Source organism: Cydia amplana, chromosome 13 (assembly GCF_948474715.1).
Source record: "Cydia amplana chromosome 13, ilCydAmpl1.1, whole genome shotgun sequence".
In the NCBI taxonomy this organism is placed as follows: Eukaryota; Metazoa; Arthropoda; class Insecta; order Lepidoptera; family Tortricidae; genus Cydia; species Cydia amplana.
In genome coordinates this window covers 1,719,296-1,733,849 of record NC_086081.1, presented here as the reverse complement: position 1 = coordinate 1,733,849, position 14,554 = coordinate 1,719,296, and the positions used below count along the sequence as shown (strand labels likewise).

Sequence of the window (14,554 nt, the reverse complement as noted above, 5' to 3'; positions counted from 1 at the left end):
TCGCGGTCACGCTATTTGAGATTGTTTCTTTGTTGGAAAATAAGTTTTTGCAAGAATTTATAAAACCTCGATTCGTGATAAAATGCCGTGTTTATTTTAAGACCATTATGGTTACATCCATAAAACATCCATCCAGCAAATTAAATAAAGACACGTACACCAAATACACTCTCTGTCTCTAAGACACGACGCTGGTTTTCAGGGATTACATTGGAGGGTATGATAAACAGCAACATTTATAAATACAACAGCGAATACTTCGGTAAACATTACATTATAAATGGGCGTCTTTTTTGTTGTCCCCTACACTTTTTTTTTTCAAATTTGGGATTGTTTATGTTCTTTCTACTCAGAATCACGAGCTCTTTCTATCCTAATAGGAGAAAAAAAGTATCCCAAAATTTCCATACATTTTTCGATCTTTCCATTCCGCGACCGCCATACAAAGTCTATGAAAAATGGTGACGTAATGGAAATAAATACCTTAGGATACTTTTTTTCTCCTATTAGGATAGAAAGAGCTCGTGATTCTGAGTAGAAATAACATAAAAAATCCCAATTTTGAAAAAAAAGTATAGGGGACAACAAAAAAAACGCCCAAATAATCATATATAATCATAAGACTCATAAGCAGCAAGCTATAAAGGAAACATAATAGAGTAGGTATTATAACTTTGTGTTGACTAATCTAAAGAGCTATTTCCGAATACTCCATACACTGAATGCAACGCTCTTAGAATTGTTGACGTTCGTTGTTAAGTGTGATTTATGTTCACGAATTATCTGACGCAATACAAACATATTCACAACACTGCCTCTCTCCACGTATAACAAGTAACAATTGCAAGGTAACCCTTGTGAATAGTAAGTAAATTATCTTATGCATCCACTGGAAATGCGGCTAGTCTTCCTAAAATCCGTTTTGAAATATTTCCGCGTTTTCCACATTCAGAACAAAGCTCGTGTTCCTTTTGAGCGGCATAAGTACCATATTAAATTCAGTTTCCTATTTGAGATTTCGAATCTGAATTTGAGTGGAAAAATGTTCTAACATGAAACGTGCAATGCAACAGAGGTTTCTGTTTCTACTACCTATCTCAAACTCACATGCGAGATTGTATTACTTACAAAATTGGATCAGAATACTATACATATTAGATTACACTATTTTCCGGGTTTTGTATACTCTTGTTATATTTATCAGTTCAATGCTTTAGTAAATACGAAAAGTTTTTGAAGATGCACATCTACAGTTCTACTTAGTAATTAAGATAGAAGTTACGTTGGGAAAATCAAATATGCGTTGTACTAATATTATTCGTCGTGTACTAATATTTATTAAAACAGAGATTATATAACAAAATAAATAAATAAATCATAAATCTAAACCTAAATTAGCCTGAGGCATTGTTCCCAGTACACTGGCCGCGACTGCACAGAGCTGCAGTAAGGCTGAGTTTCACCGACTAATTTGGTAGAAATTAAATGCACATTATTAATTCTACAGGATTGACTCAAAACTTAGTCCGTAATTGAATCATTAATTTAGCCAAGAAGTTAGAAAGAAATGTCTCAAAACTTCTAACTTTTACGTAGACAATGCGTTTGTGGGCATGACATATTACTTAATTACTAACGCGCATCAGAAAGTGACATGCTGTGCTATATCAGTCATATGCGTGAAGTTACTGGTGGCTGTATGGCCTTATGATAAAGTAGCCGTAACCTCGTAAGGCCCAATGTGCATTACAATGTACACTTTTATTTCAATCTAATTAGAATCTTTGATAGACCAAATAAAATAGCATTTCTTTTGCTTCCTTGCTTTCTCAAACAAAAGAATATCGTACCAATTTATTATACCAACTAGGCAACTTTGTAAAACGTTTGTCTGTACAAGGTTATGGCGGTCAACGCCATTTTTTTTTATAAAAACGGTCTAATACCCTACTTATAGGCTTATAGCCATATAAAAAAAAAACAATTCTTGCATAATCCATGTCCAAGATCTTTTGCATAATATTGGACTCATGTAAACGATACTTATTCGGAGCCGATTTTATTACCGTATTAATTACTGTGATGAAATCATTTGGTATGTTTTTGGCAAACAAGTACCTATGTGATCGTAAAACAGATAGGAATGACATTGGTCTCCTTTATCAACAAAAAACATTTATATCTTTTACTGCCTTGTTCCTTCCAATGTTAGTTCTGACTCAACCTCAAATGAACAATTATAATTATTAATTAGATATTGTGTCTATAGATCATTTTTCAACATTCTGAGGCTGTAAATTTCAAATTTTCTGCCTTATTTAGTGATGAAAATTCAACATTCGAATCACTAGTTCCCAAAGTGACGATAATTTGAACCCGTCCTCTCTATTGAAATACCATAGCTTTTCTCCCATTTTAACACCAAGCACGCTTTAAAAGCAAGACGGAGAGATAATTATTATGTTTACCAACTGTGAACGAGCAGGTTGGTTATGTTTATCAACACACAGGTTAACGGCACATCGGCTATTAGGAACTAAATATTTAACAACTTTCAACATTTACATACATAATTATATTTATTCTTCATACATTTAAGTAATAAATTGTATTTGAGTACCTATTTATAAATATTAAAAAACTAATATACATAAAAATTAAATTAACACTAACATTAATATGATCAAATTCAAAAGATCACATTTTTAGTTAGGATATCCACAACGCAGGCTTCGTCAGGTGGCCACAAAGGTGGTGGTTTATTCTTACATTTTCTTGGTTATAACTTAGGTACTCGTAGTACCTATATACCTAAGTAGTAATAGTTAGGAGCTGAAACAGGGTGGCCAACTTTTGCGCTACAAGATGTGCTGAAGCGCCACATGCGGAGATGTGACATTGAACCATCGCATTGAGACTTCGGCGAAGTTCGGCACAAGATCGGCCGAAGTGGAGGCATACAGTGAGGACAAAAGTGCAAGCCTTCAAAGAAGCGAGTCGGAGGCGAGTGGTACTCGACGCGAAGCGTGACGAGTACCTGCGGTCATCTAATACAATTTTGAATGAAATCTTTATTTCAGGCAACTAGTGGCCCTAAAATATCATATTTTTTGGAGGGGTGCTGACGTGCAGTGAGACCGTACATTTCCTGCTAAAATCGGTTATGTCAGCCACCTGAGAGCTCACGAACGTCGCTCTCATTAATCAGTAAACAGTTGTCGTGGTTGAAACCGGCCAGAACAGTAATGATGATAGTATAGTTGCCTGAGGTTTATAAGGATGAAACAACGTGCCAAAAGTATCTGCCACAATCTAATTGTTTCACTTAGAGGCAGGTTTTGTTAAGTTATTAGAGAATGGTAGACTTTTTGACGCATCGTCTGATCCACTAAGCTTACAAGTATCTAATTTTGATGTTGACTGTTCATTTCCCCTCTTTTTGACATGAAGCTTTAAGACAGTCTCACACTGGAAGATTTACAATCGATAATTAACAACCTTTATTACTTGTCAGACTCGATTTGGCAAGTCCAATTGCCCATGAAAACCTTTGAGGTCAGAATTGCGCGTTAAATTTATAAGGTAGTCGTTCCTTGACCGTGTTTCTTTCCGTTTCATATTGGCGTGGTTTCGACATGTAAGGAATATTTCTGGGATTTAAAGTTTAATAAAGACGATAAATGCAGACACGTGTTTGTATCTTTTAATGATCTCATAAAAGTTGCATTGATTAAATGTTTACGATTTAAAGTTATAACGAAATACGAACATAATAGGGTTGGACCAAGCTTGTCAAAGTGAAATTATAGTGAAAATGCAACATTATGTAATAAAAAAACTCTGTAAGTAAGTAAAAAAAACTTAATATAAAACCAACCTCTTTCAGATTCGTTTTTAGTAGAAAATGCGCTTCTTGTAACGGTCAAAGAGAATTTAAAATCACAGTGGTTCCACGGCGATGAACTGAACATTGTTTTTTTAAAGCCAAAGGAAAGAGGGAATAAAAGGATTGGTCAACTTAGTTTATAAAAAATAAATGAGAACTTTATTAATACTTCAAATTACAAACGCTGGGTTTAATGTTTCAATTTAGTGCTTCATGCGGTTTTTCGTAAAACCATCAGAAAAATTTACTAATTTAAAAAGTATGTACTTTTTCTAATATTTAAACCTATATTCCTAAACGTAAGAAGACGCTCTTACTGGAACAATGAAATGGAATGAAATGAGCGTAAAGTTCTGAATTTCATCGAGGAATATTATAAATTTTACATTATTTCGATCTTTCTTGTCAGAGCCCTCTTAATCTAAAGCAAGTTTCTTAATTTAAAAAGATGCGAATTTTCACAATTTTAGAGATAGAACCTGCTGAATCGGATGTTACCTCCAAGCCCTATCTTCCTTAACCGGATAGGAAAATCCCGAGAAAATACGTTTTCATTCGAAAGGCTTTCAGTTTAACTCGGTCGTTCAGAAAATATCTTATTTAAGAGGAAAATATCCGTGCGTTTAAAAAATGGGTAGGTACTTGGAAAATATAGATATTTCACTAATGTGGTTTCGAATGTTTCGACACAATAGAGCAAATATGTAGTTCTTGATGTTCACTGCTTAGCACATGTGCTTATACTGCCCTCTGGGTATACTTTCCGCTATACATATATATAATTATGATTATTTTATGCAATTATGCAAGCCTTAGACTTAAGAAAGGCAACAATTTGAGCCTACGTAAGATCCAGCCGACGCATAAACACTATATTTGTAACACTACTTAATAATAGAAATCGTTACGTGTATATTTATGTCACAAACACTAACTTACGCAACTTTGCATTTTCAACTGGCCACCACATAGAAAAAAATGTCATTAGTCATAAACAATACAAAAATATTTTTTAAACACGCAACGGACCAAGGAAAATAATTATAGCTGGCGCAATATGCCCAGACGGCGAAATTATTCGCCCAAATTGTCAATTTCATCAGGTGGTGTGGACTAAATATAAAATTTAGGAAATGGGCTCGCCGACTCCACTATCACTATGGAATTGTGTAGGTACGTATGGACGCTAGATAAGATGGATACCTATTTTTTTCTGATCAATTGGTCATTTGATCAACCCGTCTGAACGGGCCTTAGCAGGGATAAATTAAGATGATTTTTATCGTTGTTACGGAAAGATTTACAATCAGAAGACAATGATCCTTCCCATAGCTGTAATCTACAAATTTTTAACGTTGTTTTTATTTTGATATCTATCGATTCCCACTTTGAAGCAATTTAGGACGAAACACGAGTATTTTATTAGTTATTTTGTAATAAATATGACTGTCAAGCAACTTTTTGTCAGTAGAAAAAGGCGCGGGATTCAAATTTTCTATGGGACGAAAACCCTTCGCGCCCAAAATTTTTAAAGCTGCCGCTTTTTCTATTGACGGAAATGGCTTGACAGACTATATAAAATAAATTATAAAAATTAAGCTTGTTTATTTTTGTTGGGATATAATTTTGACAGTTGCCGTCCCCATTGCAACGGACTAAGATCCATCACCTAACAGCCATTCACTTTCACTAAATCGCTATTTTTTTTTTCAGATCAGAAGCAAGAAGCTGTAGAAGTGCTCATTTGATTCGAAGACAGTGTTGTGAAAATATCGATTGTGCTTTGTGAAGTGCTGTGTGTGGATTCTACTTTTTTTGCCGGACAGAAAAATACAAAATGGTATGTTTATTACTTTATATTCTAATACTATGACTTCTTGCTATTTGTTTGCAGATTTTAATATGGAAAATGCATTTATTAGTTAATAAACTTGGTAAGTTCAGTGTAGGCCGTATTTAGAATTATTGTCTGTCAAGTAATTTCCGTTAGTAGAAAAAGTGGCTAATTTTAAAAATCGCGCTTGACAGACTATACATTCTCATGATTAATTTTTAGAATTCCTTACGATTTCATCGCTAAATTAAAAAAAAAGAAACAAGACAACAACAAGACCCCCGCCCCGCCAGCCCCCGCCTGCGCACCGCGACCCCTCCCCCCCGCGCGGGATCAGCTGAGCCACCGCTGGCCACCTGTAGTTCCCTCGGTGACTTAGAATTACGGCTTACGGATTTAATTACAACAACGCATCGAAACTTGGAAGTCCAACTTAGGGAAATAATTAAAACAGAGATATCTGCACAATTAGCTGCCGTAAAAAATGAACTTGACCAAAAAATAATTTTATTGGAGGAAAAGACGAATAAAATCCAAGATTTAGAAGACAAGCTTACCGTCGCACAGGAGCGTGTCGCCCAGCTCGAGAACGAGTTTGGGTCGCACCAGCAGTGGCTCCGCATGAGTAATCTGGAAATCTCGGGAGTGCCCGAGCGGACAAACGATTCTCCCAGTACTGTCGCCATCAATATAGCAAAGCATGCCGGCGTTACTCTCGGGCCGGGGGATATCGAATTTGCGCACAGGGTTCAGCCCGCGCGCCCCCTACAAGGCCGACCAAAAAATATTATTGTCAAGCTGAGGCAGCGCGCGCTCAAAGATAATATTCTATCCGGCTTACGCAGATCTCGTGGAGTTACAACGGCGGACATTGGCTTCAGCGGAGAATCGCATAAGATTTTCGTTCACGACCATCTGACTCCTGCCAATAAGAAATTATTTAAAGACTGCAAAGATTACTGTTCTTCAAAAAATTACAAATATGTCTGGGTCAAGAATTGTAATATATACGTACGTAAGGCAGACCAGGCTCCATTTCTTCACATCCGTTCGGCCTCGGACTTTCGCAAAATTGTTTAAAAACTTACTGTTACCGACGCTTGCTATTTTACTTTTATTTGTAACATTCGCTTGCCTGGGAAATAAAAATAATTGCTACTTTTTCATGTTAAGGGTAAACGTAACACTCACACTATTACACATACACATGGTACACCTCTACACAAAGTCACAGATTACACTTTTAAATGTCTATCTGCAGTCGCGCTTTCATGTCGTCACCGGAGTATTCCGCTTTACCGTGTCGTTAACATCACTAGTTATCAACCAATTTAAATATAATTTGTACACTTCGTATCAGTACTTTCCAAATACGCCGTTACGACGTCAGCTCTAAAGAACCTAAAGGTATTTTATCAGAATACACGTGGGTTACGTACCAAAACGCTTCAGTTTTACCGAAATGTGTTATGTCATAACTACGACGTAATTATTATTACTGAGACCTGGCTATGTGACGGCGTTCTAGACACGGAACTATGTGACCATCGATACGATGTTTTTAGATTGGACCGGGACAGAGTGTTGAGCGGTAAAGCCGATGGTGGTGGCGTAATGATTTTGGTGCTTCGATCCTTGGGTGCCCGTGCTCGTCCCGAGTGGTTGCGCACTGGCACAGAATGTTTATGGGTCACTATTCCAGCTATATCGTTGCGTTCTCACATTAATGACCCATCTTTACAGTATTGCCGCGATCTACACTTGTGTTCAATCTACGCGCCACCGGGCCCCTCATTGGCAAATAGTATTACTAACATAAATTCTATGCTCGAAAAGGTGTTCTCTGAATCACCAAACGCGTATTTATTTGTAGCAGGAGATTTTAATTTGCCTCATATTAAATGGAGTAGCGATACACTGCCAGTGTTTGAGAGACGTGGAGCTGTAGAAGTCCAAAATGCCGCATCCTTATTGGTTGAAAGTCTGCTTTTTGCTAACGTAGAACAACATAATTTCACACTTAACTGCAGTAATAATACTTTAGATCTAGTCTTTGCCAATTTCTCGTCAGAGGTTTTAATTTCTGATTTTCCTCTAGTCACCGCAGATAAATACCATCCTCCTCTTGAAATAACTATAAGCGACATTTTTTGCGGCCCTTTAAAAGACACTCCAGTACCAAAATTTAAATTTCGAAAAGGTAATTATACTCACATCAATAATAGCCTTAATGACATTGACTGGCACGCTTACCTTTCTTCAGATTCAATGGATCATGGGCTGTCCAAGTTTTATAATGCGCTTAATGAGGTAATTGCTAAGCATGTACCGCTTGATTCCCGCCCTAATAAACGTAAGTATCCCGTTTGGTACAGCGCCTGCTTAATAAAGGTTATAAAGGAAAAGAATAACATGCACACTAAATGGAAAAAATATAGCAATCCTCTTGATTACGATAGTTTTGCAATATTACGCAAACGTCAAAAACAGCTGCAAGAATTGTGCTGGAAGCGTTATCTCCTCTCTGTCCAAAATGGGATAAAAAGTAATCCGAAGCAGCTCTGGTCTTTTATAAAAGCTCGACGGGGCGGTTCTGCATATCCTAAATCCTTTGAATACCAAGGTCAAACTTTAGATGATAACGCTCAGATTTGTGAAGGTTTTAATAATTTTTTTCACTCCGTATTCAGCTTGCCTCTCACGGTTTATCCTGACACGCATCTTGCGCCACCGTATTGTAACAGTGAGCAGATTGTCTCGGCAGTAAATATTTCGCCTGTTGAAATAGAAAATTTACTATCTAAATTAAATCCCAATGGCGGTGCTGGCAGCGATGGGATCCCCCCCTTTTTTATTAAACAATGTGCATCGAGCCTGAGTCATCCACTTGCTATATTATTTAAAAAGTCTTTATCTGAGGGTTTATTTCCGGAAAAATGGAAAGAGGCTTTAATTGTTCCTATTCACAAGAAAGGACCCAAATCTAAAATAATAAATTATCGCCCTATATCAATTTTAAATCAATTCGCTAAAACGTTTGAGAAAATTATATTAAATAATATTTACGATGTAGTTAACAAAGGTATTCCCCCTCAGCAACATGGGTTTCTCAGGAATCGCTCTACGATATCGAATTTGATAGATTTTACAAACTTCGTGATTAAAAATATGGATAAAAGAAAGCAGGTTGACGTGATCTACACAGATTTCGAAAAAGCATTTGACAGAGTGGATCACGTCATCCTGCTTCGCAAGCTACACTGGCTGGGTCTCCGTGGTGATGTCTTCAGATGGGTTACGTCATACGTGTCGAACAGGCGGCAAGCGGTTGTACTCGGTGGATGCAGGTCAAACTTTGTGAATGTCCCTTCTGGTGTCCCCCAGGGGTCGCACCTCGGTCCGTTGCTTTACAACGCATATCTCTTTGATATTTACTCTGTATTTGGATCTTCGAAGTTTCTTATGTATGCTGATGACAAAAAAATCTTCGCGGATGTTAGTAGTTTGAGTGACTGTCAACAGCTGCAGGGGGATCTGGACCGTTTATCTCAGTATTACATTAACAATCGTATAACTGTTAACATTACAAAATGCGCCCAGATCTCCTTCACCCGTAGTCCGTGTCCAATTAAATTTCAGTATAGCATCGGAGGTGAAGCTATTGAGCGTGTATACTCAGTGAGGGACCTTGGGGTGACCCTTGATTCTAAATTAACATATGTTCAACATATCGACGATATTGTGAACCGTGCTTATAAAAATCTGGGTTTCGTGTTACGCGTCTGTGGTGACTTTGAAGATGTCGGATGCATCAAAGTAGTATACTATGCCTATGTCCGTAGCGTCCTTGAATACGCTAGCTGCGTTTGGTCTCCCCAGTATATTATCCATAAAGAAAAAATAGAAAAAATTCAGCGCTCCTTCTTGCGCCACCTGGGCTTCCGTATCAGACAATGGGATTCCGATTACGAGTCCAGATGTATTCGTCACCGCTTACTAAGTCTCCAGGACAGAAGAGTTTTATTAGACATTTCTGTATTGTACGATATACTCTCGGGGCGCATTGACAGTTCTCCTTTGCTATCGGAGATCAAATTATCAGTGCCGTCAATCAGAACGCGGAATGCAGAGCGTTGCCTGTTTAGTCTACCCAGAACTCATACCAATTATGCTCAAAATTCGTCTATCAATCGTATCCTTAAACTATATAATAAACAATTTAGTAGCATCGACTTGTTCGACTGCACAAAATCAACCTTAAAAAATCGTGTTCGATCACTGTTACTGAAATCAAAAAGAGCGACAACTTGAATAAATATAACTAGGTAAGTAAATCATACACCTCATTCGTCTCACATCATACACACTATCACAGACACATACACACATACACAAACACAATCACACAAAGTAAACACACACACACACACACACACACACGTTACGCAAGCCCACACCTTCTTTGTATATTTTTTTTTTTCTCTCCCTTCATTTTTCCTAAAGATGTTTATATTATTGCCACTTGTTATTGCATGTTAGCTGTATTATTGTGGACATCTGTTACTGGCTTTGTTTTCTGTTAATTGTGCTATGTATCATGTACTTTTTGTATTGCTGTTGATGCCCCAAATAAATAAAATAAAAAATAAATAAAATAAAGACTATACTTGGTCAAGTAGATCTTGTCAGTAGAAAAAGGCGGCAAATTTGAAAAATTTAGGCGCGATGGGATATCGTCCCATAGAAAATTTGAATTTCGCGGCTTTTTTTACTGACAAGATTTGCTTGACCAGCTATAAGTAATAAGTTTTCATGTTTTTAATTGTAGGGTTTTTCCTTGTTTTCTGACGTTTAAATGACAACCTCTAATTCATGTTTTAATTGTTTGGGAACCATTAATAATTTACTAAACGTGACTGACTTTTTGATGGTCAATGGAAAATAAGTTGATTCCGATAAAGTTTCCATATTATTATCACGGAGCACTTGTTCAAACTATGTGCAATGAATTAGTTCTTTAATTTTAGTCATATTTGATATTTATGTTTTACTAGCGACCCGCCCCGGTTTCGCACGGGTTACACATAATCTCGACAAATGATAATGATACACCTAAACCTTCCTCAGGAATCACCCAATTGAAAGGTGAAAATCTGTTCAGTAGTTTTTGAGATTATCATGAACATACAGACAGACAGACGCGGCCGGGGACTTTGTTTTATCAAGTGTATAGATTTAATTTTTTGATATTTTCTGAGAAACTATAAAATGTTGATACCTACATTATTTATTTTATTCCACGGAATTTAAAAATTTGTTTCATTTTTAATGGAGAAAAAGTGCTAATATCTGTTCCAATTAGAAACTGTGATAAAAGTGTCCCTAAGGAAATTAAGTAACGAAATTATCGTCGTTATAACCGTGTTGTACCTGTTCTATTAAAATTAATACTATTTAATACTACATATCTCTCTTACCCTCTAGACGTTAGGTACTATCATTGAGTACCTACAATAGACCACGGGATTAAAAACAACGGATAAGAGATTCGAATATACAGTCACCTGCAATAATATGTTACACAACAAAGGCAGTGTAAATTATATTCCATCAAATGTAAATGTAAATAGATGTTGCAACAGCTTTACGGAAGCTTATAAAGTACCTAGTTTTGTTTAAAATGTCATGAGTCATGACTAAAAACAATATTTAAATGAGTAGCCGAGACAGATTAATAAGCATGCACATTTTGACGTAGGTATAGATGGTCAAACCAATTTGTCAGTAAATAGGAACAAAAAAAACTATATTCATCCTTTTCTTTTGGGTGCTAGTACTAGTGTAAGACAAAGATAGTATGACTCTCTCTGTCTATATTTGAAATAAGACAGACCTTTGACACACTATATCTTAAAGATAGAATCAGGCAGACTAGCGCTGTCAAACAACTTTTTCAGTAGAAAAAGGCGCGAAATTAAATTTTTCTATAAGACGATAACCCTTCGCGCCTTAGTAGCTAAAGAAATACGCAGCATATTTATATTTATTATGGTTACACTAATGGTTGTCCCAATGGCAAGGAAGCCATTATCCTCTAAAGGAAGCAGACCCTTGAATTATGCAGTGCTAACGAACCTTCGCGTTTGAAAATAGTTAATCCAGACTCAGAGTACTTACCGCGAGTATAAAATCGAAATTTATTTAACTACCCAGCAATTAAACGGTGCCAGTCTTAACCAAAAGGGTCAATAAGGCGCTATTTCCATAGAGCTTCATTTTAAAATCGATCTTATCCATAGAATTAGAATAGACAAGAACAACTGTCAATCTTCAAAAGTGCGACCAAAAATGATATGCAAGTGTGTGCGTAAATTGTCTATGTGAGATCAAAAATAGTGACGTCATGTTACAACATATTAATAATCTGTCGGTGTTTGATTGCTATATCGACTACTTTTTCAAATGTGTTATGTATTTTAAACGTTAAAATTCTACGACTTTATGATGTATAAAATAACACCTGCACTGCGTGTGCTATCAAAATCGTTACAGCCTTATCTTAGTCTAACTCTTACTGTGTTGGAAAGTGAAGTTTAAATTTACTGCTAAACATCTGCTTCTTCAAAATGGTACTTATAATAATCGTTATTATTTGAAGTCGGTTATAAAGGTTAATATCTTAATTATATCTTGTGAAGAAATGATAACATATATAGCTATTAATATACCGACAAGTTATCGATACTGTCATCTGAACATTTTGTCAAGCCCTAGCGTAAAGTAACAGTTTATGTTTTTACACAAAATATTTTAAATTATTGAGTAATATGATAAAATATTAGCACACAAAGGAAGAAAAACTTATAATCAACTGTATAAACCGGCTTCTTACACTTTTTATGCTGTTAATTTGACAAAATATCGTTAAGAAAATTTCGCTCGGAATATCATTATTCCTCTGAAATTAGTATGTGCTAGGTTTATTTGGCCCCGTGAAACTGAAATCCGGTACACTACAAGACACTATCTTCATTGTATTACTTTATCAAATAGTTTTCTTCCGAATTTGTGTATATTTTTCAATTTGAAAATTACGGTGATACGCTCTTGGCCGTCTGCGGCCGTCATCAAACTCAAAAGTGGTCACGTTTTCTCATTGGTAGTCTGACTCTTTCGCACTCATGGGATGTTCATATACGTGATGGCTTCCCTTTCGCACACTTCAGCTGTCTGTCAAGCGCGAGCGCGAAAATGACAAGTCTGTGATCTTATCGACAACCGACAATGTACTTTTTGGTTAAAACGTCATTTTTTTAAGCTCAGCCTCTAGAGGTGAACCACCCCCAAGATGGGGGTAATACAAAGCCGTGACTGATGTTTAGTCTACCTTGTACAAAGACTAAATAATGCACATAAGCTACCTACTCTATTTTTCGAAATCCTCTCCCAAGAGTAGGCAGAGGAAACCTAAAACTGAAATTTCACGCGGACGAAACCGTGACGCGGACAAATTCGAGATTTCATTTTGATATATATATTAAGTACCTGAAATTGTACCTAAATGATGTAAATTAATTTTTCCGCTGTGCATTCTTGGAAGCGAATTGGAACATACATTTTGACATCTAAATAATATAGATCTAAATGATGTCATGTCGCTGGGCGAATGGCAACAAAATTTCATGATTAAATGTTGTTTGACGTCAAAATGTAAGTTTAAATTGGCCTTTTGATTTCGCTAATGTAAATTGTAAACGTACTTGTTCAACCACGCGCGTTTGATGATAAAATGACATTATTTCGACATCAAAATATAAGCTGGAATTGGGCTCCATACAAAACTTCATAGAGGTTGTATAAGGCGGTCGACCACTGAAAGATAATTATGCAAAGCTAGTCATGAACTGCAAAACTTGACACGGCAAGTAGCAATTTTCCCGGCAAGTTAGCGAGTTAGCCATAAAATAAAAGTGCATTTTAATTTAACCCGAGCGAGTTTTAACAGCGCATAATGTAACAATTTAAAGCAGGTATTCTGTGCACTCGCCCTTTTTTCTGGAGTCAAAACTATCAAAAGAAATAATCCTTTACGCTATTTCGATATCGGTTTACAAATTTCTCACAGCAATTTTTAGAAGTTTGAATATTTGTAATAAGTAATAACTTATCTTATACTAATAAGTATTAAATAACAATGAATTCTGCTGGAAAATGTTTATGTATAAAATGAAGTTTCGTCTACGAGTTTTGTACACAACTTAATTGTCAAGGTATAAGGGCGCTTTTGAGCTGATAGTTTTGAGGATCATAGCCGATATCAGTTACCTATATTTGATGGCGGTTGGTGACATATATTGTTGTGACTACATTTTCCTGACTAACCATTCCTTCCATATCATTCCTGTTGTTCTGCGTATGAACATGCTTACAGAAATAAGTCGCTTCTTACCTTTTAACACACAGGAATGAATAGTACAACGAATTAGTATGCAGTTGGTTTGATATCAATTATAAGCACCTATTGTGGTTCTTAAAAAGCAGAAATAATAGGTTATAACGAGCAATTATGAGTATAAGGAAGTGTTTGTCTGTCTGGTGGACTATTATGCTGGCACAGTCGCTCGTCAAATAAGCATGGTTATACGGACAATTTTAAAATGATCTGCCCCATTCGAACTTTAAACGTGAACGTTTCTTCAAACAAAAACATCACTTTTGACACTGACACATCTAATCCATATCGTTTCATTGATCGTTTCTAGATCTATTACCTAATTGACGTACCTATCTTAAAGTCCGATCGGGTCGTAAATAACTTAAATAAGTGTTAAAAT

General features: G+C 36.2%; 1 protein-coding gene across 1 annotated transcript in view; it reads left to right on the top strand.

Annotated features, from left to right (window-relative positions):
• The first annotated feature begins 5,587 nt into the window (after positions 1-5,587).
• Positions 5,588-14,554, top strand: part of LOC134653336 (UDP-glucosyltransferase 2) — a 52,765-nt gene continuing 43,798 nt past the window's right edge. Inside the window, exon 1 of the mRNA XM_063508670.1 lies at positions 5,588-5,726. Coding sequence (XP_063364740.1) covers positions 5,724-5,726 — 3 coding nt within the window. The 5' untranslated portion in view covers positions 5,588-5,723. The remainder of the gene's footprint in view (positions 5,727-14,554) is intronic.